Source organism: Falco rusticolus, chromosome Z (assembly GCF_015220075.1).
Source record: "Falco rusticolus isolate bFalRus1 chromosome Z, bFalRus1.pri, whole genome shotgun sequence".
NCBI classification, from domain to species: domain Eukaryota; kingdom Metazoa; phylum Chordata; class Aves; order Falconiformes; family Falconidae; genus Falco; species Falco rusticolus.
The window spans coordinates 72,211,418-72,236,657 of record NC_051210.1 but is presented as its reverse complement, the minus strand read 5'-3'; the positions used below and the strand labels follow the sequence as shown (position 1 = coordinate 72,236,657).

The following is a 25,240-nucleotide window of genomic DNA, read 5'->3' as shown; positions in this document are numbered from 1 at the left end:
TCAGATTGCATTTTGAATACAGGTGTTAGTCAAGCAATAACTTCAGGTTTGTTACATCCACAGGGCTGGCGGGGCTTCTGGAATTCCAGGACATACTTGTGTTAATTCTCAACAGGAAAAAGGAAAAGAATTAGATCATTCTCTCTAATGAAAGGAGCACTTATATATCTATATTAATGTTTAATTTTGTTAAAAATAATTTCTCTGGGTTTGTTTGTTGTTTGGGGGTTTTTTCAGTATTTCAGACTTTCCTATACAGTTTTCTTGCTGTTTTCAGTGTTTTCCTCACATGTGCATTTGCAAAACTACTAGTGAGAAGAAACCAGTTACCAAAAAAAGGACATAATAATTAGGTTTTTAGTGTAGTAACTGAGGAATTGGGGGTTGAAGAGGATTTGGGGACTGACTTTTTTTTTTTAACACTTCTGTTTTCCAAATGATTAGTGATTTTGGATGCATTGTTTATACATGGGCCTCCTTGAGTCAATCTAAACTAGATCTGATTTTCTCACAGTAAGATTTTGCCACTAGAAAAGTCAAATTACATTGAAGTATCTCAAATTAGGCATCCCCTGAACTGAGAGATCTAAAACCACCAGTCCTTTTCCAAAGCCTTGACTGCTGCATCTGGAAGCATTTTAACCCAACAAACCTATTTTGACACAAGTAAATTACGGCATTTGCCCCATAGTCAGGTTCAATATTTAGCCAACTCAACAACAGCAATACAAGGGCTGCATCAGATGCCTGATCTGTCATGGGAGGTATCAACTTACATAGAATTTCAGTCAAAGAACTTATTCCACGAGGAAAACTGAGCTGACATTCAGCCAGAACATTAAAACATTTAAGAGGCAGTACTGCTCATTTTCAGTGCTGTGCAGTGTATGTTGGTTAATGTTCCCATAGGACTTTCTTACTGCGGTGAGGCATCGTGTAAGATGTAGTTACCATCAGTGTTCAAAGAACTTCTCCTGCAATGTAGCTTTTTGCTGCCTAAACACAGGATTGTAGGTCTATAGATAACACAGTCAGCTTCAAATTTTGCAGGCCTGTAGGAAGAATTGTGCTGGCATCACGGGATACGTACGGGTGTGTCTTTGCCTCTTCCCTCTACAATGGTACTATCCTGTTAACATTAGTCTGCCAAGTTAGGTACGTTATGTTCTAGCAGAACACAGACTCCTAATAATGTTTGTCTTGCAGACAATAAACTTTATTTTCAACAGGTGGTCTGTACAGGGTTGAAGGCTGCAATACTGCAATTTGATTTTGATCATTCTTCCAGTCTGTGAGTTTAGGCTCTGAGAAATCAGAGAGAAGCCAGTTATTTCTACTAATACTAATACTAATAATTAAAATCTTTAAAATGTCCTAAGGAAAGTTGTGTTGTCTTTTAGGAAAAAAAAAATAAAAATCATGACACTGTGTGGTATCTGCTAATAGACAGGTGACATAAGCAATGTTCTCTGAAGGAATGCAGTTGTTTGTGCTTATATTTCTGCTGTGAGCCAGAAATCCCATAGCATTAAAGAAAGGTACTTCCTCCCTCAGTAGCAGCCCCTGAAGCAGTAAGAGGTAAATGACCCTAAGAGCAGGTCACTGACAATGGAGCAGAATGCAGCACCCCTCAGCACAGCCTGGTGGATCCACAGGAAAGGCCCCTGGGCCAGAGATTTGTTGCCTCAGGCTGCCAGATGGACTGAGGCTTTTTCTTCAGGAGCAGGTAACCCAGGTGGACTCTTTAAAACAAGACAACAACAATTTTAAAAATACCTTTAAAGGAAGACAAAGCAAGCACTTAGGAAATCTGGTAGGCAGAGGAAGGAAGGAGGTTAGGTATGGGGTAGAGGGACTAGAGAGGATGATGGAGGAAATAAAGTGAAAAAATGACAAAGTGAAAACAAGTAATGAAAGGAGGGGCTATAGAAAGGACTGACAATGTAAAAGTGTGAAATGATCTCTTATGCAGACATTCACGATTGGGAAAGGTTATTTCTCCCTCATTTTTATTTCCTTGGCAGAGAAGGGGGAGCTGTAGAGAGGAAGAAATTAAGTGTTTGGTACTGGTGCTGATGGAAACTTTTGTTTCAGCTGCAATTCAGGCAGGGGAAGAATTTTCCTTGGTCAGACCCAGGTAAGGGTTTGCAGAACAGTGGTATCTGTATTGGAGGCGGATGCCCTTAATATCTATATTCATTTGTCAGGCCTTGACTAAAGAAACCAGTGTTAATGAGGCTTTAACATACTTGCCACTGACATGTGACATGCATCTATAAATAGTCAAGGAATGATGGGATCACTTAACCACTTTCTTTGTTTCAGCCTCAGTTCCCATCCCAAACTGAACTGGAAAATTTTTTATGCACTTTGGCTTGTCTCAGTTAAATTACCGCCCCCCCCCCCCCCCACCCCTCTTTCTATACCTCCTTTCCTGTCTGCTTCTTCTGAATCACTCGCTAGAGCTGTGTCCAGGTTGCTTTCAGCTCTGGCGCTGAACTGCAGCTTGTCACTTAAAGGCATCCTGGCACATACATAAAAGAGATTTGGAGGTGGAAATGACCACCAGTTAAATCACCTCATCCTCCCTCCAGTCAGTGTGGGATTATTCCTGCAGCATACTCCCAAGGGCTTGGGGTTTTAATGCTTTCAGCAACAGAAATTCCACCTCCACCCCCTTTGGGAGGGGTGCCTAAGGGCTAATAGATCACACTCTTATGCAATTTTTCCTGATACATAGCCTACATTTTCCTTTGTTTGATGTCTTTACTCTGTTATTCCTATTTATAAATGCTGCTGGGTGAATCCTAGGTAGTTCTGAGGTTTATTTCTGTTTAAGAAGCCATGCAGAAAGGCAGAAACCTGTCCACATTCTTTAAACCTTTTGGTGCCTTCCTGACAGGCTCTGTTGCTTCCTCCCTAAAACTGCCCAGGACCCAGCAGAAAGCCTCATTTCTTTCTATCCCAGGAGAGTAAGAGATTGGATACTGGCCAGTCCTCTGCTTTGGTAAATCTATTCTCAGAACAGAGACTAAAGCTCTGATCTCCTCAATCTATAACATGCCTTATTGTACATAACCCAGTAGCCTAATTCCTCCAGTTTTATTTCCTGTATTCATCAGGCTGTTGCTGTGCTTTTTGTTCTCCCTGACCTAATTGGGTGGGTTTATCAATCCCTTTTCACTGAACCTGTTCCTTTGATGCCTGAGCACGAAAGTTACTTCTTCAGTATTTTTTCTTAAGAAAGAAAGGTATTTCTTATGCTGTTATTCCAGTTGATGTCCCATGAAACACCACAGTAATCAAATGGGAGCAAGTGGGAACCCTTCCCTTGTTCTGAAGAAAACTTGCATCAAAGGATTCATTCAGGGTCTGTGAATTCTTCCTCTAGACCCTCCATCCTGCACATGGAGACATGAAAGGCAGAGGACCCTGAACATACTCCACACTTCAAGGCTGCCCAAGCAATAGTTCAACATAATTGTCAGCAGCAATCCTTTTCAGCAGGGTCATATTATACCTGAGTGCAAGTTCAATGACAAGCAGAGCTGTCAGGACTTTCTCACTATCCGAAATTTTTCACCATGAGAGCAATTTTCATTTTCTTCAGATGTCAGAGACATTAGTCCAATCCTTGATTCAGGCATCTAATTTGGCCAGGACACATGAGTCGCACTTAGAGACTGTTCCTACTGCTGTTCTTTTAATAAATAATAATTACCAGGGCTGTAACAAGCTGCAGATCCTATCTTTCTTCTGTTTGGTTTGAAAAGGGATTTAAATCCACAAATCCATGTTGCTGTCTGAATGGTCCCTGTGCTACAACGTACAGTCTGTCTTCTCACTCTTTCCCTTTGAAGGCTAAATAACAAAAAAAAAACCCAAAAAAGCAACAACAAAAAATGTACTATTGCAGCAAAAGAAATAAGAAATGAGAAATGCCTGCTACAGTTCGGTAGTCTAGGCATTTAGATTATGGGAAAATTATTTATAATGCCTTTACTTGAGGCATTTTCATTTTTTATACAACTGTAAATTAGTTCAGCAAGACACTGGTTCACAAATAGCATTTGTTTATATTATTGTTTTAGGAGGCATCAAAACTGCAGTTCTATCTCTGATCCAAATCCAGGACACTGGTTTTCCCCCAGTCACATCACTACTACTCTTTAACACTAGGTAAGAGGCAGGAGGAAGTGGCACAAGCACTGCTTCCCCCGTACGTTTTATATGGTTTAAGTATGCTGTTAGCCTGCTAGACCCCAAAAGGGAGATGGAAGGAGAAATAACCAGTTGTGAAGCTTGCTGGCTCATAGACAGCACAGCAGTAGTCGGTCTTCGGTGGCTGTTCACATAATGAGTACTCGGAATAGAGTAGGCCAGGGAAAATGTCTGCTTTGGTACTGTAGAAATATAGGTGGGAGAAGAACAGGGCTTGCATGGACATGAGTCTTCTCTTCCCCTGTCCTGGACACACATAAAATCCTTGGTTAGAATTTTTGCCATCAGCTAGTTTCTGAACTATATATCCATGTATTTAAATTTAAAAGCAGGGGTTTATTGTGTAAATCGAATGGCAGTGTCAAGAAGTAATAGACACTGACAATAAACCATTGCACTGCCAGAACAAATAGCTGGACAGAGTAATGACTTATAGAAAGGGAATTTTTTTTTTTTTCTTCTGAGGCAGAGGACTAAAGATCATCAAACCAACCCTAGGATGACTCAGGAAAATTTACCAAGATTAGCATATGTACACAGGGAGACCCTTTTTGGCATTACAGACTGTAAATTATGCTTATTCCTAGGAGGCAACAAAAGAGGTTCTGTCAGTTGCACAATTACTTTTTATTGGCAGTCCTCTTTCAATTGAAGAAAACATTGGCTGAGGTTCAAGACCAAGATTTGGCTCAAATGCCACCATAATTTTTTAGAAATGTGATGAATGTTCCTCAAGAAATAGTTTCCTAAGAAAGCCACAAAAATGTATCCAGCTAGGTTACAGGATATCTAGAATGATATCCAAAAGTTGCTACCACTAGGAGATCAATTGCTGTAAGTAATTTCACCATATGTAATTTTTACCTGTCAGACTGGCTGATACTGAGAAAAAGATACCTAGCATACATTTGGATGAACTTTTTCATCCAAATTGGATGAACTGGATGAATATTGGTGTAAGTATACATGTACATGATTCATCACACAAATCTCAAGCATGATTCATCACACAAATCTCAAGCATTCATTTTGAAGGATAATTTTTTTTTTTAAAAAAATAATCTAGCTACAGTGGAAGAAAGTTCTGCCACTGTGAAGGTAACGACATGCTGGACATAGCACTAATAGCCTGTGGGTCATATACTGGACATAAATTCAGTCAATAATCCCTCATGCCATATTCCCAAACTTGAGTAAAAACTTTATTGAAGCTGCTGAGATTTTTTCCACTTTCAGTGAAGGCAAGATGTCAAAAGTTTCTCCTGCTGCCTTCCCTGATGATGTATCCCTACAATATAGCAGTGGTAAAGCATGTATCATTATGGATCTCAGTTCTAGCTAACTTAGAATATTAGTGAACATCAGTAAACCGATCTTTAGTTTATCCTGACTAGAATCTTAAATTGCTAGAAAAGACTGGAGATCAGTCATGTAGAATATGCACTTTTGAAAAGATCACAAAACACCTTTAATGACTACTGCAGTTATCAGGAACACAAAACACTACTTGTACAATTTTTCTACAGTGTTTTAAACAGAAATCCTGGAAAATTAGTAGGTACTTCCAGAGCACTCCTCTTTGCAATGGAATGAAGACATAAGAGCATACAACATTTAAGTGTTATGCCTGAGGAGACATATTTAAAATAATCTCAATTTTAACATGTATCAGGAATTAGCTTCTACAATTCTTGAAAGTTAATCTCTTTGCACCTTTAATCAGCTGTAAAAACTGGTACTATTAATTTCCTTGATGGCAGTATTGAGTTAAGTAAATTTAGTGACATGTTTAGAGATTTACCAGTGAAAGGCACGGCAGCTAGTACAGCATTTCAGCCCTTCCCTAACTGTTTGGGCCTCTCCAAGCCTGTATTTTTACTTTTTGCTTTCCTGGGCTGCAGAAAGATTTTAGGTCCACAGTTAACTCAGAGGATGTTTCCACCTCTCTATCAACTCTCCAGTGAATACGTGGTACTTGTAGTTTTGATGCAAATGTGATCAGATACTTCTTCCTCACACTCATTTCCAAGTTATTTTAGAATATAGAGGCCTGGCATACCGTCAAGCACAAATCTTAGATTTGGCAACATGGCTACAACAGAAACATGCATACAGAAAGCAGAAGGCTAGACAAAACAGGATAATTTGAAGACTGTATTTAATAGCACAGGAAAGAAACAGAATTACATTCCCCCAATTTGATAAGATTGCTGCAAAGAAATGAACTTGTAGCTTAGTAAAATGTTTAAGTTTTGCTCTCTTCAGGCTATAAAGATTAATTTTTACTACTTAAGGTTCCAATGTATTTAAATAATTTGGTTTCTATTTAATTGCATTTCTAGAGGACTGAAAATATATAGAAAAACATCCAAAGTTTATACTGATTACAACCTTTTCCAGACCTTAAAATAGCAGTGGAAATTTACTTCTCAAAGAAAGGTTAGACTGATTACCGATTTAATCAGTTGCTAAACATCATTAAAATCAGGGCGTTTTACGGTGCCTTAGACCCAGAATAACCCTCATGTAACTAACTCTGCACCATCTGATAGTACCCTCTATACGAAACAGACCAAGAATGTAGTAAAGGAGTGATAAAAGACACCACAGAAACAGGTGATAACATATTCCTATGTCTTTAATGGAAACATTTTGTTACAATTTAGGTTATGTGATATTCTTGCATTTTTAAAATGTGTGAAAGAAAATGCACAGAATAAAAAGTCAAAGGACACGAATGAATGTAGATATTTTAAATGATCAAGTCCTAAAAGAAATAAAATACATTACACAAATAAACAAAGGTTATATCCACAGTCATGAATACGCACTCTCCTCTACACAAAACAACAATAAATAAAATCACATTATATGCAGATAGTTCTACTTACATCAGTACAATATACTGTGCGGCTTTCCATTTGTTTTCTACTAGACTGGTACTAGGTTTCTCTGTTGTCCAGTATTTTTACATTAATAATGAACAGTATCACCGAAAAAAGGGGACAAAGTTAACGTCCGCGGTGTCTATCCTGAGTCCTCTTAGTTTTGTGATAATTACATCCTATGCACAAGAAACACAGCAAATTCTACCCATCGTCTTCATCCTGCCACCCTACCCAGCACTTTTAGACCTGCACAGTAAAGATGACATTGTTACTAGGTAAATGGCCAACCTAAGAGCATGGTACACCCTGAACAGGTCCTATGCACCACTAAAATCCTGTTTAAAATTTAGGTAAGGGGGCTATGTGAAGTTTAAAAGGGAAATAAGCTTCTGCTGAGTCTGTAAGAAAGTAGGTATTAAACAACAGTGTACTATGCAGAAACAGCTTGATCCCATCCTCCACACAGTCTATAGTATCATCATGGGAGTATAATAGATCCCTGAGCCTCTTCCATCTTCTCCATCTCCCTAACTCAACCGCACAGATATTTTCCCTATATTCTTAACAGATCTTTTCATCCTTTGCATCTATATCGCAGAAGTCATCACAACATCTGCCACAAAGCTACATCAGGGAGACACAAAATATGGGAGGAAACATCATCTCACATGGCACCAAGATAAATGGCCACTGATTCGTAACTGTGATACTGGCTTCTCAGTGGTGGCTTGTTCTGCCGTCACGCTGCATATGCAGGTCACAGAGGAAGCGAAGTCCAGATCGTCACCAAGTATGAACCAACATAGCTGTGCTCATTATGTCTGCTGATGGTTTAGTGTAACATTAGCAAAACCTCTGTTCATAGTTTCTGGAGGGGAGAATTTTGTGTTCCCTGTGCATACCAGTTGAGATTACAAAAGAAACCATTAAATCAAGATTATTTTTTTAAATACCCTTTTTGGTATGTTTTCTTTACTTGCTCAAGTGTCCTTTAGAAACATTCACATGACAGAAACACCAAGCAACAGTTCACACAGAGTGGATTTTAACCTTTCAAAGATTTAACATCTAATGAATCCACGTAAGATATCTGAAGTACTATAGCTTTACATACAAACTTTAACAGTGTCAGGTTATTTAGAATACTTTGCCTTTGATGCAGAATATTAACTTAGTGGTTAGTGAGAGATTTTGAATGCACTCTAAGCAACTCCTTTCAAAAGCTAATTTGTATGCTGTAAATCTGGAGGAGTCATTCTGAAAGGTAAATTCTGGAAGAAGTAATAGCATAATAAAACAGTCTACGTAACGATATGCTGGACATAATTAAACACTAGCCCAAGAAAGCCTCAAAGCTGTGGCAGCATTATCTTCCTGATCAAAACCAGCAGTAACTTCATAAAAACACCAACATTAACCTTTATCCTTTCTTCCTCTGTGGGTGAGATAAAGGGAGAGCTGCATTTAGGCCAGACTCAAGGCTTCACTGGGGCAAACCACAGTGCTTAGGCTTCCTGTCATTCTCTGGAAGAGAAAAGACACTATCAAAGTCTGCCGCACAGCTTGCTGACCCCTGTAGACAGGGAGGCCCGAGGTCTCTCACAAACAGCTATTTGTTTTAAATTCAAAAATCATTTCCCATCAGTCTCAGAGCTCAGATGTTAAAAGATATCTGAGAGTGGAAAAAATACAGGCCTCAAGCCATCTGAATTCATTTCTGCCTCTAAGCAGGGATATGCACAGTGCAAACACTTCCATCCTTCCACTTGAAAGGTTTCACACACACACAAATCCTTCTGTGCTTTCAACAGCAAGAAGGAAAGGGGGGGAGGAGAGGAGACACACAACACATCTGAAGGCAAAACTTTTTCCAGCATATCCCTAAAAGTATATTCCAAAAAGTAACTTTTGCATACTGTTGTTTCTAAAAAAGGGCTAAAACTGCCTCCTGTAACACATACACTTTGCTGAAATTTGTCCCTTCATCACTCACTATTGAGGCAAGTTACTAGGGTGTGTTGCTGATCAACAGAAAAGGCAATGTACCATCAGAAACTTGTATTTCTGTTCCCATATACCCTACTTTAGGGTGGTCACTAGATTTGATGTCATTTTATAGCAACAACAATTAGTGTTAAAAAAAAAAAAAAAGACTGGCTGACATCATCTCACCATGCTTGGACCAATGCATTTTGTGTGAGTCCAGTGGCGCCCAGTAATCATTTTAGCTTTAATGTGACTGCTTCTATAACCACAACTGGTTATACGAGCCTTTGGTGTTTTTAGAAGGAAAGGACACCAGCTGCAAAATTCAGCTTAAACTTCAGAATGTTTTTGGTCAATCTGATTTTTCAACTTTGCTTGGTTAAAAGACAGGCAACATCAGACAATTCTGGGTCAACATCTCCGATAGTGGCTGGTGTGGCCACGGGCCAACACAAGGTGTGCTGGCAGCAGAGCAGTGCTGAGAGTACATTAAAAGCCACAGCTCAGTGAAGAGGGAGCATTTCTGACTGAATGACAGAAAATGGCTGTCTATTTTCAAAGTATTACTGAAGCTAGAGAAAAAAAGCATGAAAAAAATGGGGAATTCAAGGGTGTTCATTTTATGCTGGGAGAAAATGAGGAAAAATAAGCTCAACTGCTTTATTAAAAGAAACAGAACAGCTACAAGGCTACTCTGAAGCACAGAGGGTAGTGAAGGATGAGGAACTGTCTTGAGCTCCGGAAAAGGTGGACTGAATTGCCAAAGAAATTTATGACCAGGCCTATTAGCTTCCTGTCTTTGATGTCTATTCTTGGCTTTCCAGGAGCATTATGGCATTCATGAGGTGAAAATCACACTGGAGCCAAGGTCAGCTAAGGCTGATGCAGCCTGTTCTAATGCAAAGCTGAGGAATTCACTCTGAACTGCTTCAAGATGCTGAGTTTAAAGCCTGAAGACACTTCACTGAGAGTCTGAGTTTACTTCCACTGAATCAATTAGAGGGATTTTTGGTCACCTTAATGAGAGTGTGATCACCCCTCCAAGCCAAAAAATGAGTCACAGATCAAAATCCCAGTAAACCATACTGTCAGGGAGCACAGTGTTATTTTGTCCAGCACAAATGTTTTCAAAGCACTAGCTATGTCTTAATAATTCTCCATTAAAAATCAACAGAATACTTCCAATAATGAAATGAAGCGTTTCTTAAAACCAAATTGAAAATAGATCAATAAAATTTATTTTCAGAAGTGAATGAATATAACTCTTCTATAAACTGAATTCTGACCACAACCTTGCAAGGTGCACAGCACTCTCAATCAGAAAATTTAGAAATGACAATGTTCTCAGAACTTAGCTGGGCAACAGAAGAAACTGGTAAATACCTGGTGATAGTGGTAGTCACAGACAACTATGGACACACGAACTGTCCGTAAATAACACTTCCAGAACTACCAATGGCCCAGGATAAAGCATCTAGGCATCTGTCTAAAGTTGCTGTTCTCAGTGTAGCAAATCACAGGTACTATTGAAAGTTCTGCTTCATCTTTGTCAACTTGCAGTGGAAGTCTACGTGTTGAAGATAAGAGGGTACAAGACAGCTAATTTGTCCACAGAATCTATTAAGCTGACCAGTATTTGGTAAATTAAAAAAATGCTAAATTAGCAGAATATGTGAAACTGTCAAACAAAAATTATGAACCCACTAGTTTAATTTTAATGTAACAGGCAGAACTGTAAGATTTAGCAATAAACATGTGCCTATGGGGCCAACTTTTCTCTGATTCAAGCACATGGCAAGATTCTCTTTGGTTCAGCCATGGCCAGGATCATACCCTTTGGTCCCAAGTGGGCAAAGCACTTAGAAGCTGAAATTGAGCACATTTTAAGTGTGTTCTAAAGTGCTGAGCTGAGCCAAGGCCCTCCTTGTGCTACGCTGTAATACAGATGTATGTCTGTACTACAGGCAATTTGTTGAAGCCAAAAATGTAGGGTTTGAAAACTCTTTTGAGAATCAATTATTATTATTATTTTGATTAGGCATTCCCTTACAGAGTCTGAAGCCTAAACATTGTGGCATTGAGCTAATGCAGATGAACCAGAAAGGAAAAGTGCTTTAGCTGGTAAAGAATCTCTCTGCTGAATAATCTAAACGCAAGGCAGTTTTTGATCTATGGTCCATAGAAGACCTGGGAACTATTAGCAAGAGGCCTGTGAAAGGTAGCTAAGAAGAGCAAGTTTATTTATGCTATACAGGAATCTACTTATATGAAATGTATTAAATGATCTCCATACTTCCATGGGAAAAAAGCACAGGTAAGTGTGCACCAACTTAGAAAAATCAAAGCCCGCTGATCTAAAATGTTCTAATGTGCAAGGAAGGTTCACCTTCTTGGGAGGTGCTGGGATGTGAAGTTGTGGCTAGGCCTCCACCAGCCTTCCACCAACAGACATCTCATAAAAACACTTACTGAGGTCATGATTAAAAACCCTACATAACACTGAGGATCAGAATTATTATCATTTTAATTGAAAAGTAACCTCTCATTATACTTCTTTTCAAAAATATGTTTAGTTACAGTAAGATGATGCAATAAAAAAAGCTGTCTCAACAATTTATTGTCCCAGCCAAATCTCCTGGCTCCAACCTTCCGCTCTGACCTGGAACAGGAAAAATGCAGATGTACACCGCTGTCTTGTCCCTAACTAGGACTGTTTGAGTACTAGTTCACACTGCAAGGCAAGTCATAATAAACATAATTTCAAAAAAAGTTTATGCTTCAAATCATACTCTCTTTTCTCCACATATTTAAAATTTTCCTTCCCTTTTTCTGTGGCAAAGTAGTCAAATGGATAAAAGAAAACACAAATACTGAAAAGTGTATTTGCAAAGCAAGAAGTACATCAAAACTCCCTTGGAAATTACTTAAAAAACCCAAATCTGAAGCATGCCCAGGGGCTAGATGAACTCAACCGCTTGAAAAAAAAATCCAAAAACTCATCATGAAGTCTTTTTTGTCTCCCCAGCTCCACATGAATGGTCTCCGGCCTACATCCTTCTCTGGTGCCCATGAGATAAGGAGACTACTTCAATAAACTGTACCTTGACCACAGTTTTACTTTGGCTAAGGCATCTTCGCAGAGGTCATACAAGCCCAGACTGGGCAACAGGGTGATGGAAATCCACCGTGTGAACAACAGCTGTTAAGGTGAGCCCTAAAGACACCAGATCTACCTGGTGTACATCCAGCACCTACACTAGAGCTGCACGGACAGTGTGGAAGCCTTGCCCTCTGGCTGCTTAGGACACCAGACAATATTTTACAAGTTGATGAACCCCTACATATGCTAAGAGACAAGTGAAACATAAGAAAAAAAAAAGTCCAAGGAAATGCTCCCTGGGCTATTTCCCCGTCAACAAATAAAAGGCAGCAGAAAGAAGACAGAGACAGCTTTCACTCTTCATCCACTTCCAGCTACCCCAAAATGGTTTCCCTCAACTGGCACTCTGGCTTCTCAGGGCCTAGAAGTTTTATAGAACACAGGCTTCAGTGCCAGTTTTCAGCTTAACCTTCAAGTCTGACCATGACTGCTGAGACCAGAAAGTTCTGCTTATGAAATCGGAATAGGATAAACCAAGAGATTTCATGCACTAGAACCATAGTCATAGCTGGGTTTTGCCCCAGAAAATATTTTTATGGGTCTTCTTCACCACATTTATAATATGTACAATCATTTCCATTCATTGGCTAGAAAGCACAGAGCTCTCCTTTGACTAGTATAAAATAACCTGTCAGTAGCTAATTCATCACAGATTTAGTTTTGCTCCTGGTAAAGTCAATGGAAAAAGTCCAGGGATACTGATGGCAGCAGGATTGAAATCAGCCCTAGAGTGGTGTTTTACCACTCCAATTCCTACTAATACAGGACTATTTAACATGTGGAAAATTCATTATTTTCAAGATCAGGGCCATCATCACACAGACAATTCAATAACTACATTTATATTGTCTAAATAACTATTTGAATGTTGCACGTGCCTGGAGAAGAAAGTGGGGCAAACATTCTGTTACTACCCATAAAGTCACTTCTCCTCCCCAAAATCCTGGTTTTAAAGTGTATTTACAGCTGTTGACTTTCCCTGCATGTTACTCCTATCATAAAAAATATGTCTTCGAAACATCCTCTCCCTTAATTTTTAATCCTACCAAAGCAAAAATAGATACTTTAATAGAAAAATACAAGATAAAAATATCCTAAAAATAAAATGGTAGCATGGAATGTCATTTGTACACAAAAAAGATCCCCTTTTGAATTGCCTCAGCTATACAAACACTTTCATATTTACAATTTTGGATGTAGTCCTGTGCTCAATGAAGTTAATGGGATTTTGCCATTTACTTCACTGCAGACAGTAGCAGGCTCTACATGGACTGTTATTTGCCTCTCTGAAAAGTCGTGGCAGTAGAGAGAAAAGAGCACAATAAAACACATACAAGATTCAGGAATTAGCCAGTCCTCTCCAGAGGCCTGATTGTCTTCTCTCTATTTCACACCAGTGAAACTCCTCATCCTTTACTGGAGTTTTTCCTAACTCCCAGCACCTAAGAGGGAGAATCAGTGCTTTTGATTGCGATAGTACACAAACAAGGAAAAAATCATTTGCGTGTGCTTCCACCTGCCTGACTTTCTCAGTGGAGTTAACTATACCCCAGTGGAGTTATACACCCAAGTGCCAGTTCCCTCCCAGAACTAAACTGCATATGCCTAGTCTTGTATCCCCTGTAATCAATGGCAACGATTCAGTGATGCAGGACCATACCCCAGACAAATCCCTTTTCTCCTTCTGACAACAACCAGCACCTGCGCCTGTGAAACCATATTTGATACCCATGGGTGAGATGCAATTAAGGAAGGAGGTTGTAGCAGATTTAAAAAAAATGGCAACAGAATGAGGCATTCCCCATCAACTAAACTCAATCTGCTGCCCTTAATATATGCCTTAAGAAACACTGTCTTTACATATTAAGTACACCCTATAACTTCAAACTGCATCATTTTCTTTTTCATGAGATGAAAGGCCATGCGGCATAATGTGATTAGTAAATCATTCCTGAGCTTCTGAAAGAAATTAAGACAAAATTACTGCTTAAAAGAGTGAGTTCTTCAAGCGCCTCTTCTTTTTACACTGATGTCTTTGGTTGTGTCCTTTTCCCTAACTCTTTTTCCCTAGGAAGAATGGGATTCTTTTTCTTCTTCTTCTTTATGCAGCAGAAAAATGAGATCTAATGGAGTCTTCACGTAACTGCCGATGTTTCCCCATGTTACACTCCTCCTGCCGAGTTCGTCTCTCAATAGTTATTCTGTATTTCTTTCTGCATGAAAGGAGAGGAACAGAGTGAGAAATCCTTCTCCAGCTATAGGATAACAGGACTTCCCTTATAAAGAATGCCTGTAGGGGACAGCTGGGTGCCAGTTGAAAAATGAAATGTGGCAGAATGTGAAAGCCTGGTCAAAGATTAAAGTAGTTTGCCCCAAAACATTTTACCCAGTCTCAAGAATGCCTGTTAATTTCTACACGACAGTCTCAAAGCACCAAGACACAGACATTTGCTTCTTTGAAAACTTCTGATCTAAGTGATTAGGAAGTTTCGCTGCAGTGTGTTGTGAACTGTGTCACATACTGCTTTATATTGATCAAAGCCAAACTTCTTTCCAGTATACAGGGTGAGGGGGAGACACTTTGTGCAGAGTTCAAACAACAGATCTGACTCTTCATTCAGTTGTGTTTCTCACTGGAACTATATATTAACTGATCCTCCCACCTCCCTCTGAGAAAGCTACTATGTCTGTAATGTTAGAGGAGGTAGTATGATGAATTAAGAAGAAGGATGTAGAGGATAGATAAGAAATAAATACAATTGCTCATGCATCAGACACAGTTTTTCCTGTGTGTCTTCCTCTAGAGCCTTTTGAAGAATTCTGTTATGTTATTTTATATGTCAGACAAGCCCTCTGACTGCCTTTCAGTTTCCCCTTTAATATCCAAATCTCAAAAAATCATAAGATGATACACATTTACATTTTATACATTTATGCTTCTACTCAGATTCAGAACCAATGTTCAGAAGGGCATTAGTCCAGCCGTATGCATATACAGTACTGCTTGTGCAGATTAATGACAAAAAGCTTGTATGCCAAGGAAAACTCTGCTCCACTTTCATGTGTAGCAGGAGTCAGAGCTAGATGTGTAGCTTTTACATGAGGATGGCATGAACTGCTCTAAAAAATGTGCTGATTTCTCCCCTCTGATGAAAAATACAAAGACTGGGTACTGAGCTCACCCAGCCTTGCTAACAAGGGTTTCCAATCCAAATCTTTATGTCAGATGACTGAGTTTAAGTTGCGTTCCCACAATGATGCTTTGCATCATTTTATACCTGCTTAGGGTATGTCTTTTGCCTCATCTCTTGTCCTCATATACCAATACTCTCACAATATGAGTAATGCTAAAAAACAAATCTAAAAATTGTCATCTTAGATTGAAAATATATAAAAGATGCAAGAACAATTGCATGTCTGATGACATACAATACAAAGACAGACTTGTATTTTTTCTTTTAAAGACAGTCTTTAATCAGTCCCAGCTAACTGATCTTGTCTCAGACCCAAACAACATATTACATAAGCACCAAACACATACACAAATAAAACCACCCTGCATAACTACAGTTTTAAGTAGCTGGTGATTAATCCTGGTTCTGGAGTCTTCTGAAACCCTGAAACTGTGCTGGTGAATTGAAGCATTTTTTTTATAAACAGGTATTTTTATTGGATAGAATTATTTCATTCTCACATACAGAGGTTAAATATATTCTCCTATGTGCCTTTTCTCTTCCACAGCACAAGAGGATAAATTAGATGCCGAACATGTATAACTAATTTGTTCCATCAGTGTAGGATCAACTCTCAAGACACGGATTTGCTGACTAGCAGTGTAAGAATTATTTTACTTAAACAGGAATAAAACACTGATCACCGTGCACTGACCTCACCTTATTAAGTTAAATGCACAGCTCTCTTAAATCCAAATGCTGTTTTATACAGAAATCTCTTTCTAGCTTCCAGTACAGTTCCACTCAATACTCAGAAACTAAGCAGGGTACCAGGCAAGTGATAAAATCTCCTGCATGATCACAGCCTGCACAATTTTGCTGGCAAGGAGTACCAAAGAAGGAAGGTTTCAAGGCCAGGACAGTTCACTAAAGCAATTGTGAATAACCAGAACTCACTAGAATTACTTCCATGAGTGAAGTTATTCAGACATGTAAGTGGTTACAGGATAAGGCCTTGATTCAATAAAATGATCTGGATATACACAAAAGGACAATCAAAGTGTGCTCACTGTCTTTGGTGGGAATGTTGCCACACATTATTAAAGTGCCTCTCTGTCTGCCATCAAGGATGCACTGCCAGGAGCTGAGAGGTTTGGATGACAAGTACAGAGTCTACAGAACTTTCAGTGAACTGGACTAACCTGAAAAAGTAGAAAGCCATTAGCAATCCTGCTCCAAGCAAGGCGCCCACAACTATTCCTGTAACTGCTGATTCTCCTAGACCACCTGCTTGAAAAGGGGAAAAATAAGCAATCAGGGTTCATATTGAGAACTACTTACATTCACATATTGGAAAATACCCACAGCTAGGAAATGAGTGACCAACTTCAGATAATAACTAAAACCTTTCAGAGCTCAGGACTCCATGGGGACCTCTTCCTTAGTTCCAGTTTCTGCACGTTTATTTTTTGCCCTTGCTTTCCTTGGGGTTAAAGAAGCCCCTAAGATCAGTGTCAGATGAAGACACAATTCTACAGATGTGATACACAGGAATGTTGTTAAGAAACTGGTCTGGACACCTTGGTATGAATCATAACAAAGACTGGGATTACAATGACGCACGTAATAGGAATCAGCACTGAATATGCCCTGAGTCATTACAACTGAAACAAACTTATTTCACCTAGTTTAGCATAGTAACTCTCTACGACCTAGGTTTCTTGAAATGACTGTATGATTATCCAACAGCTCCTCAATTATTTTTTTTTCTGAACCCATGCTGTTTCAAGTTAAAGCCATATGAGCTTTGCCTTGCTCCAAATCTCAGCAGAGGCAGAGTAGGGGCACAGCGGCTGAACAGGAGCCCAAGTAGGGACTGTCACTCTGCAAAGTGCAGGGCAGCTGAAGAATCAATGATATTTTCATGTGTGTATAGCCTACTCCCTCTTCCATGCCTACCTGGATTTGTGGGAAAGAACAGAGAAATATTAAGGAAATTAAGCTGCTCCCTCCTCTTCATTTATCATTGACCCTTTAAAAAGATTCTGTCTGTACATCAGGATGTGTGGAAGTAAGAAGGTGCATAGCTACACCATGCTGAGCATAGAGGGTAGGGCCTGGAAACAGTCTACACACAGGTTTTTCAGGGATCAATGCATTACCAGGCTGCAGATACCTTTTCACTGCAGGACTAGCAATTTGTTTCCTCCGAAAATCTAAGACCCTTTGCCACTGAGGCACCACTATCTTCCTACCTTTACCTCCTTGCAATGTTCTGCTCACTACAACACAGTCTGCAAAGTCAGTACACTGGAAAACAAGTACACCTTCTCTGCAGAGGGCAGTCCCAGCCTTCTGGATGCATAGGTGTTGCCCCATTCAACTGACTTCACTTTTTCTCAGCCTGCTGGGCCCCTCACAATGCCTTCTCATAGCACTAAAAATCATTCTGCACTGGGAGAACGCTGCTCCCATCAGCATTGACCTCCCCAGCTGCTAATTATCAATATGATCACTCTCTGTTTGAGGTTTCAGTTATATCCTTCTTTCTGGCTGGAAGAGATTTTACTTTTAGCCCCTGAAAAGTACTAAAGCCTTCAGGGCCCTGGGCTGTGCATCATGATTACTGTCACATTTAAGTTCAGGGAAGTGATTCAGACCACATACTACCCAGGGCTACCAGACCCTGACTTCTCAAACAGCCAGCAGAGAGAGACGGTCACGACGTCTCAGTTGCACAACTGTGCTAAGCAATATAATATGGCCTGTTACATTGCATCACCACATGGATTCCTCTCTCTGACAGGCTAGGCAGAAGCATTAAGTCACTAAACTTACATGATTTACACGGTGTATTATTTGTGTGCTCTGAAACTCGGCTTTCATCTAGTCGCAGCCTGCCGTGATTCCAAGGATATTTCACATTTGAACGGATTTCAAAACGGCCCTGCTTTCCGTAGTAGTCCCCAATCACCTATGTAAAAAAGAAAGGAATGAAAAGATTTTCCTATCAACTTCGGGAAGTATAGCAAACAGGAGAGTGGCATCACTCACTTGGACTCCTGTGGCAGGATGTTGAGTCACAGAGGACAGGGCTGAAGGGGTCTGTGGGAGGTTATGTAGTGCATGCCCTCCCCAGAGCAGGATCAGCTGAACAAAAGCATTCCTGACAGATGTTTATCTAACCTGTTCTTAAAAGCCTTCAAAGATGGAGACTTGACAGTTCCTGTAGGCAATTATTCTGGAATTTAGCTATCCTTCCTGTCAGTGGTTTTCCCTAATATGAAACTTAAATCTCCCTTGATGCAATTATCCATCACTACTTACCAAATTGCCAGTGGACATAGACACTCTTCCTGTCTGAAATACCACTTTACATATTCACAGGCCCTTATCTGGTCTGCCCACAGGCTTGTCTTCTATACAAACCCAGTTCACACAAGTTTTTTTAATCCCCTAAATATCCTTCCTGCTCTCCCTGCACTTTCTTCAATCGCTCCATAGTGGGTTGAGTGCTTAGGACAGTCACTCAGCTAAGTGAAAGTTATCATTTTAAGCACCTTGTGTGCGGAGCCTCCCAACCACACGCTCCAGGCTGGACTTCTCCATTTTGCAAGGATCTGGAGGTACTTGATCATGTTCAGCTAAAATCTTCACACCTTCTGAAGAACTGACAGAGCCTGTCATTCTCCATTATGCATTTCTGCAGTTGTCAATATTTACACAGAAAGGGCCTTTCACACTTATTATTCTGGTAGCATGGACTATTATTTCAGATCAATGCATCAAGATATTAGATTTAGAATTTCAGTCCTGTCCTCAGCAGTAAATGCAGGCTTTATTCAAGATAACATGTTTCATCTACTGCACAGTTTCAGGGCTAAATTGTGCTAACAGTAGCCACCCACTCATCTGAAAACATTCAAAAAAACCCTATGTACAGTAATAAAGGCATGACACTGAAATAGTCAGAAGCAATGGGTTTAGAATTCAAGCCACTGATACCCTGTTCAAACCTTTCACCTAAATTTCACTTCGAAAGGAAAGAGTTAAAAGATAACATTTCTCCTGGTTAGATACAAAGACAGATCTCACACTAAATGAAGGAGATTAATTTCTCCCCCAGTTCTGCAGCTGGGAGGTACAGCCTTAGAGGACAGACTTTTTTTAATGTTTGTTCAAAAATAAAGGCAAACTCAGTAAACTGAAGAATGTAGAGAGAAAAAACCTCCAAGCCCATTTGCAGGCAGCAGGGTATTCCTTAAGAGATTGTTTAATTTATCAAACAGGAGTGGAAGAGTCCTGTGCCAGCAGGGCTTACTAAATATGAAAGCATGCAGAAAGGCCTAAGAACAAATAGCTACAAGTAGCAACCAAATGGATTCAGATGTAATCACATGTAAAATATGTTAATTGCCTGTATATTTATATACATTATAAACAAAGCAGAGGGAAGTTAAAATAAGCAGTATGTTAAAAGGAGAAATATAACATCAAAGAAATAAAAGACAGTTTTCAATTGCAAGTGAAAGAGGGCTGGAAGGAAGAGTAGGAGAGGGGGACTAAATTGATAAACAAGATGAAAAGCTAATGGACTGAACAAACAGAAAAGATAACTTTGTTTGAACAACTTGTATCCCAAGTAATTTGTACTCCCAGATTCAATTAGTGATGATTACTGCACACGTCCCCCCACTCCGGGAGTGTCTGCAGTTCACTGCTGTAGTTTTTCAGTCACTTACACGCTAAAACACACGAGACAGAGACATCCTCATGCTTTTAGAAAGGCTCCTTGAGTTTGTTGCTGTTGCAAAACTGGCAAGAACAATGAAAACTTCACTGGATTCAAATCCACACATAGAAATGTCCAGCTCAGATTCACTGATGCTTTATGTTTGAGCTTGATGAAATAGGGAAAACCAGCAAAGCTTAGACAGCAGCTTTACGCTGCAGCTGGAGTTAGGGCAATATATGTATTAATAAACTCAACCCTGTCATGCTATTCCCTATGTGCAGCTGGTGCTATTTCTCCTAGACTGTTTTCCACAGTCTGGCTGCTTCCACTCCTGCTGTGTCCAGTGGAATAATCCACATGGCTTATATGAAGCTGTCTGATTAAAATGTTTTTTAAACACTGAAAACAAGGCACTTAGGTCTTACAGCTTGATAAGCAAAGTGAGGCAAGGTCTGCACTCCTGCCTGTGGTTAACCACAGGGTAAGACTGAAATACCTGTACTCACTGTGTTTACACATCAGGGTAACTTGTGCATCCCTGTTGCTGTAAGATTAATTTTTCTTCTTACCGAACAATGATTTATCATATTCAAAATTTATCAGTGCTTAGCTAGCTTGTGAGGTTTCACCCTCCAAATTTTAAAGGCTCTAGCATCATCAAAAAACCCTTAGAATAAATACTTCAAGATAGCTATTTTAGAGAAAGAATTTGGTCTCCAGGTTGATAAGATTAAGCAATGCCATTTTAATGTGTATATTAAATAAACGGTTGCCCACCAAGTAAACAGATAATACCGTGTTACATTACACTGGCTAATGCATCAGTGGCCAATTGCAGTGGTGTTTGTTTCCTTACCTCCTGTGTGCCTTCCTCCGGGTCGGTCATTCCAATCACAGAGAAATCCCCGTATCTGTCTCCATTGGCATCAATGGACACCTGGCCTGCAATGCCTAAAGAATGGCATGTGAGGAATTAGAAAATTAACTTCTCTAAAACACCGAACCTTTCCAAGGAAAACAAGACAACAGCAGACAGGTTTTTACAGACCCATATGACAGGAAATCTCATCCATCTCCCAGCATTTTTGTTGGCATTCCAAAAGAAATTGTAATTTCAAATCAGTGTCTGCATTCCCAAATTCTTAACATTTCTCCTTTTTACATATCAAATGTGTGAAGATGTTTGGGGAATACACAACAAAAACCTAATCCAAAAGCCAGCATCCAAGAATAAAACACAAACATATTTAATGTGAATTATTTACAGAGAGCCTAACCCTGAAATATCTAATGATGCTTCAATAAGGAGAGACCAGCTTATGTGCTGCAGAGGACACAGGGGCAAAGCCCTGCACCCCACAGACTGATAGGGCTGGTGCAGCCATACAGCCAGTCCTGTGGTGTTTCCATAAGATGGGATACTGGAGGCTCATGGACAAGGGGCACCAGTGCACTACATATGCATTAAAGTCCTGCATAAATTTACATAGGATTAACTGCATAATATGGTGCTGTTCGGTTTACATTTTTAGATCCCCCAGTTCACTTCCTTCCTTTTCAAGATCTCGGAAGCTTTAGGGAAACTGGGAATCACAGACTTATAGGATAACTCAAGTTTTAAGGGGCTTCAGGAGGTCTTGAATCCAACCACTCAGAGCAGGGTCAGCCAGGAGGTCAGGGTAGGAGGATGCTCAGGGTTTTATCTGGTCTTCAAAACCTCCAAGGATGGAAACTGCACAGCCTTGCTGGAGCAACCTCTTCCAACTGTAGCGGTAAATAAACACGTCCCTGTATTCAGTCTGAACCTTGTCTTTCAATGTATGGCCTTATGTACAAAGGATGTGGCTCTAACTTGTTGCATTGTAAGTCAAATGGGTTCTTTAAATCCATCAAACAATATCAATTAACTATGATGAAGAATTGCCGATATGCTTTATCACTTCAGATATTCTCAGATGTGATCCTCTACTGTCTGACACTAAACACAGCCATTTACACCAGTGCAAGTCAAACAGGCATCATTATACATCCATGTTACACCAACCACATGACTAGACCAGTTACAAAGCAGTAGAGAACCAGGTTCTCTGTAACAGTAAATCAGAAGAGAGAGGTGATACGCAGCCAGAGTATAAATTCCCCTCAACATACCTAATGACAGTAAACATGCAAGAGATTAACACACTTGCATTTAGCTTGTCTCTGTTCCCCTTTGGTGACGGCAGGAATCCTTAAATTTACTGTGATTTTCAAAACATGTAGTGGTCAACAGAAGCTTATTGTCAAGAATCTGTTTCAGTATAACAATACAGAAATCGAACAACTGCCAGTTTGATTACTGCAGGAAAGCAGAATGCTTTTCACCACTTCGCTGTGAAAGCTCTGGGAGAGGCGATCACAAAGGGCTACAACGTCTTTGCCTACATGGCAATTTGGATTCTGGATCTGACAGGAAGTGTTAATTGGAACAGACATCTTGACCTAAGAAAGCCAAAACTCAGGTTTTGGAAGTAGGTACTAAAATATGCTGAAACTCAGAGTTCCTATAGGATTTTTTTTTTTTTTAAATGGGAAAGACTAATTTTTAACTTTTCCATATGAATCAAATCAAAGAGTCTGAAATGTTGACATTTCCTGCAATGCTCTTCCTTAAGAACATACTTAGGAAATTCTGAAACAGCCTTATTGAAGAACTGTATGTGGATGAAAGTCAAAGGATTTTATCCAGACTTTCTTTTTGTTCTACTAAGTTAGATACATCCATACAGAAAATTTTGCTACTTTTTCAGAGGACATGCCATTGGACAAAAAGCACTCTCCACAAAATATGCCCTGCAGTCATACCAGGGTTTCTCTAATAACCCAAGCAATAAGCAATCCTTCGATCACCTCAGCCTTATCCTTTCCTAAGCACACGATGTCTGTGCAGTTGTGGCTTGTAAGCTGTAAATGCTGCAGGGAACGGCATCTACGTCCCCTTGGGAGTTCTGATGGGTCCCCTGTTCGGAGTAAGTGTAATATGATGTGCCCAGGCAATTAGATATCTAGATGACAGCAGTTAAATTAATGTCATTAATGAAATGAGAGTTCTTATGGAGGCCTGCAAAAGTTTAAGTTAAATAAAAAGCTTCAGTCCTGCAGTAGAGCCTCGTGGGTGTATGCATGGACCACACTCTGATGCTGCATCCACTTCAGAGAAGAACTTGCAAGCAGAATAAAGGAATGTGATTTTCCTAAAAGGACCGGCTTGCAAGATGTCAAGTCCTTCAAGGCCTCTTTCAAAATCAGTCTTATCCTTGTAAATTATGTCCAGCAAAGTACTGCCACAGGGAGGAGATGTCTTATGACTTACATGGCATTTTGACCTTTTCAGCTGTGCCCTCATAGCTCAGCTTAACAGCTACATTTTCAAAATAGCTGTGACAGGTCAGCCAGCAACAACAAACTGGTTTTCACGAGTGGGGAAAAGGAACATTTTTTTCCTTCTGGCTGGTTTTACAAGAAAGGTGTGAGAATCAATGATGCAACCTGCATGAAGCACACTTGCCTGGGCACACCAGTTGGTGGCTTCCTGGAGCAGAGAAGTAGGAGCAGAGAAAACACAGACAGGCTGCACTTAGGCATCTGTTCATAAACAGGATAACCAAACAGTGAGGCAAATCCTCAGGCACCAGATTGCCTCTGTTAAGACAGCATGTTTTGGGAAGCTGTGGATGTGAATGGAGGTTAGTGGGACATCAAGCACAATCTCGAGCTGGTGCAGGGCTTCTTACGGGATAACTGCAATCAGCATCATTTAAAGCAACCCTGTGTTGCCTTAAGCTACCCTGGGGACCCTTTTGCCCTGTGTTTAAGTCACAGTCTGAGAACAGAAAAGAGGTGTGGAGCCACCATCCTTCCTGCCTTCCTCACTACGTCCACTGTTTTAGAGCAGAGAAACTGACTACCAAGATTCTTCTTACACCTTCCAATTAATCACTTGCTTCTAATCCTGGGGAACTTATTCCTTCTCTTAAGCATTTCCATAGGAAATCTTGCCAATCCTACACCAAACGATTGGAGTACTGTAAGAGATGGATGGGAATATTAGACAGACGGAAATATTGTAAGAGACAACAGATGAATCAAATAATCCTTGGTTTCTTTATTATGATCCCTACCTGGCAAAAGCTTTTGCACCGCTTTGCATCAGCTGGGTGACATACAAGTGCCAGTTGGACTGTGGAATTGCAACCTACAAGACTAGGCACAGAAAAGCACAGAGCTGTTCAGCTGCTGCCTCTGAGATAACATGCACAACTCCTGAAAGGAGGCTGGGGGAAAATCCCTCCAGGGCCCAAAGGAGTCCCATCAAGAAATAAAAAAAAAAAACCAAACCAAAACCAAAAAACCTGGCACCTGCTTGCTTCTATTCATTCCCAGGCTTTTAAGATAAAAAAGTCAAATGGAAAAAATGAGGCTATCTCAGAGCTAATAGATGCACGAGTAAAGCAAGCAGCTGTAATCTTTTCAAAAACAAAGCAGGAGCCTGAGAAAATTATTGGTATTCCTTTACAGCATCAGTGAGGGTCATTAAATTGTTAGGAGTTTTTTGAGCTGAGTAAGACCTTAAGGGTTGGTGCAAAAATAAGTCAGACTGGTGAGGTATGTAAGCCAGCCTTAAAGATGTATATGGTTTCATATGGTTATTTCCCTCACATTTAAGAGTGGAATAGGCATGGGTCCTCTTACTCTGCACACAACACCACCACAAGACCTTAATCTTTTTGACTCTCATAGCTAGAATTCCTTATTAACTCTTACCTTCGTATGTTCTGTTTCGTGTTTGCTGAACAATTTTTTCCCCATCTTTCTTACTGAAACCAAACTTCAGGACTTCCTGTAAAGCTAGAGCATAAAGAAGAATAGCATCATGGAATCCTTCCACAAACATGTTCACCTAAAAAAAAAAAAAAAAAAGAAAAAAAGCAATGGCAATTGACACATGAAAAACTTTTTGTCCCTATGGAATCAGTTAACTAGAGGGAATCTCCAAATTAACTGAAATTATTAATTTGAGGGTTATTTTCTCAACTGC

The 25,240-nt window shown here is 39.9% G+C and overlaps 1 protein-coding gene across 2 annotated transcripts in view; it reads right to left on the bottom strand.

The window, feature by feature from the left end:
* Positions 1-6,838: 6,838 nt before the first annotated feature.
* The window catches only part of NPR3 (natriuretic peptide receptor 3), a 46,739-nt gene continuing 28,337 nt past the window's right edge, over positions 6,839-25,240 (bottom strand). Inside the window, exons 4-8 of one of the 2 annotated variants that reach the window (XM_037373630.1) lie at positions 24,967-25,102; positions 21,020-21,114; positions 18,267-18,402; positions 16,631-16,718; positions 6,839-14,468 (exon numbers count right to left, since the gene is read on the bottom strand). In XM_037373630.1, the coding sequence (XP_037229527.1) occupies positions 14,357-14,468; positions 16,631-16,718; positions 18,267-18,402; positions 21,020-21,114; positions 24,967-25,102 (567 nt within the window). In that variant the 3' untranslated portion in view covers positions 6,839-14,356. The remainder of the gene's footprint in view (positions 14,469-16,630; positions 16,719-18,266; positions 18,403-21,019; positions 21,115-24,966; positions 25,103-25,240) is intronic. The other variant, XM_037373631.1, reaches the window with a different exon arrangement.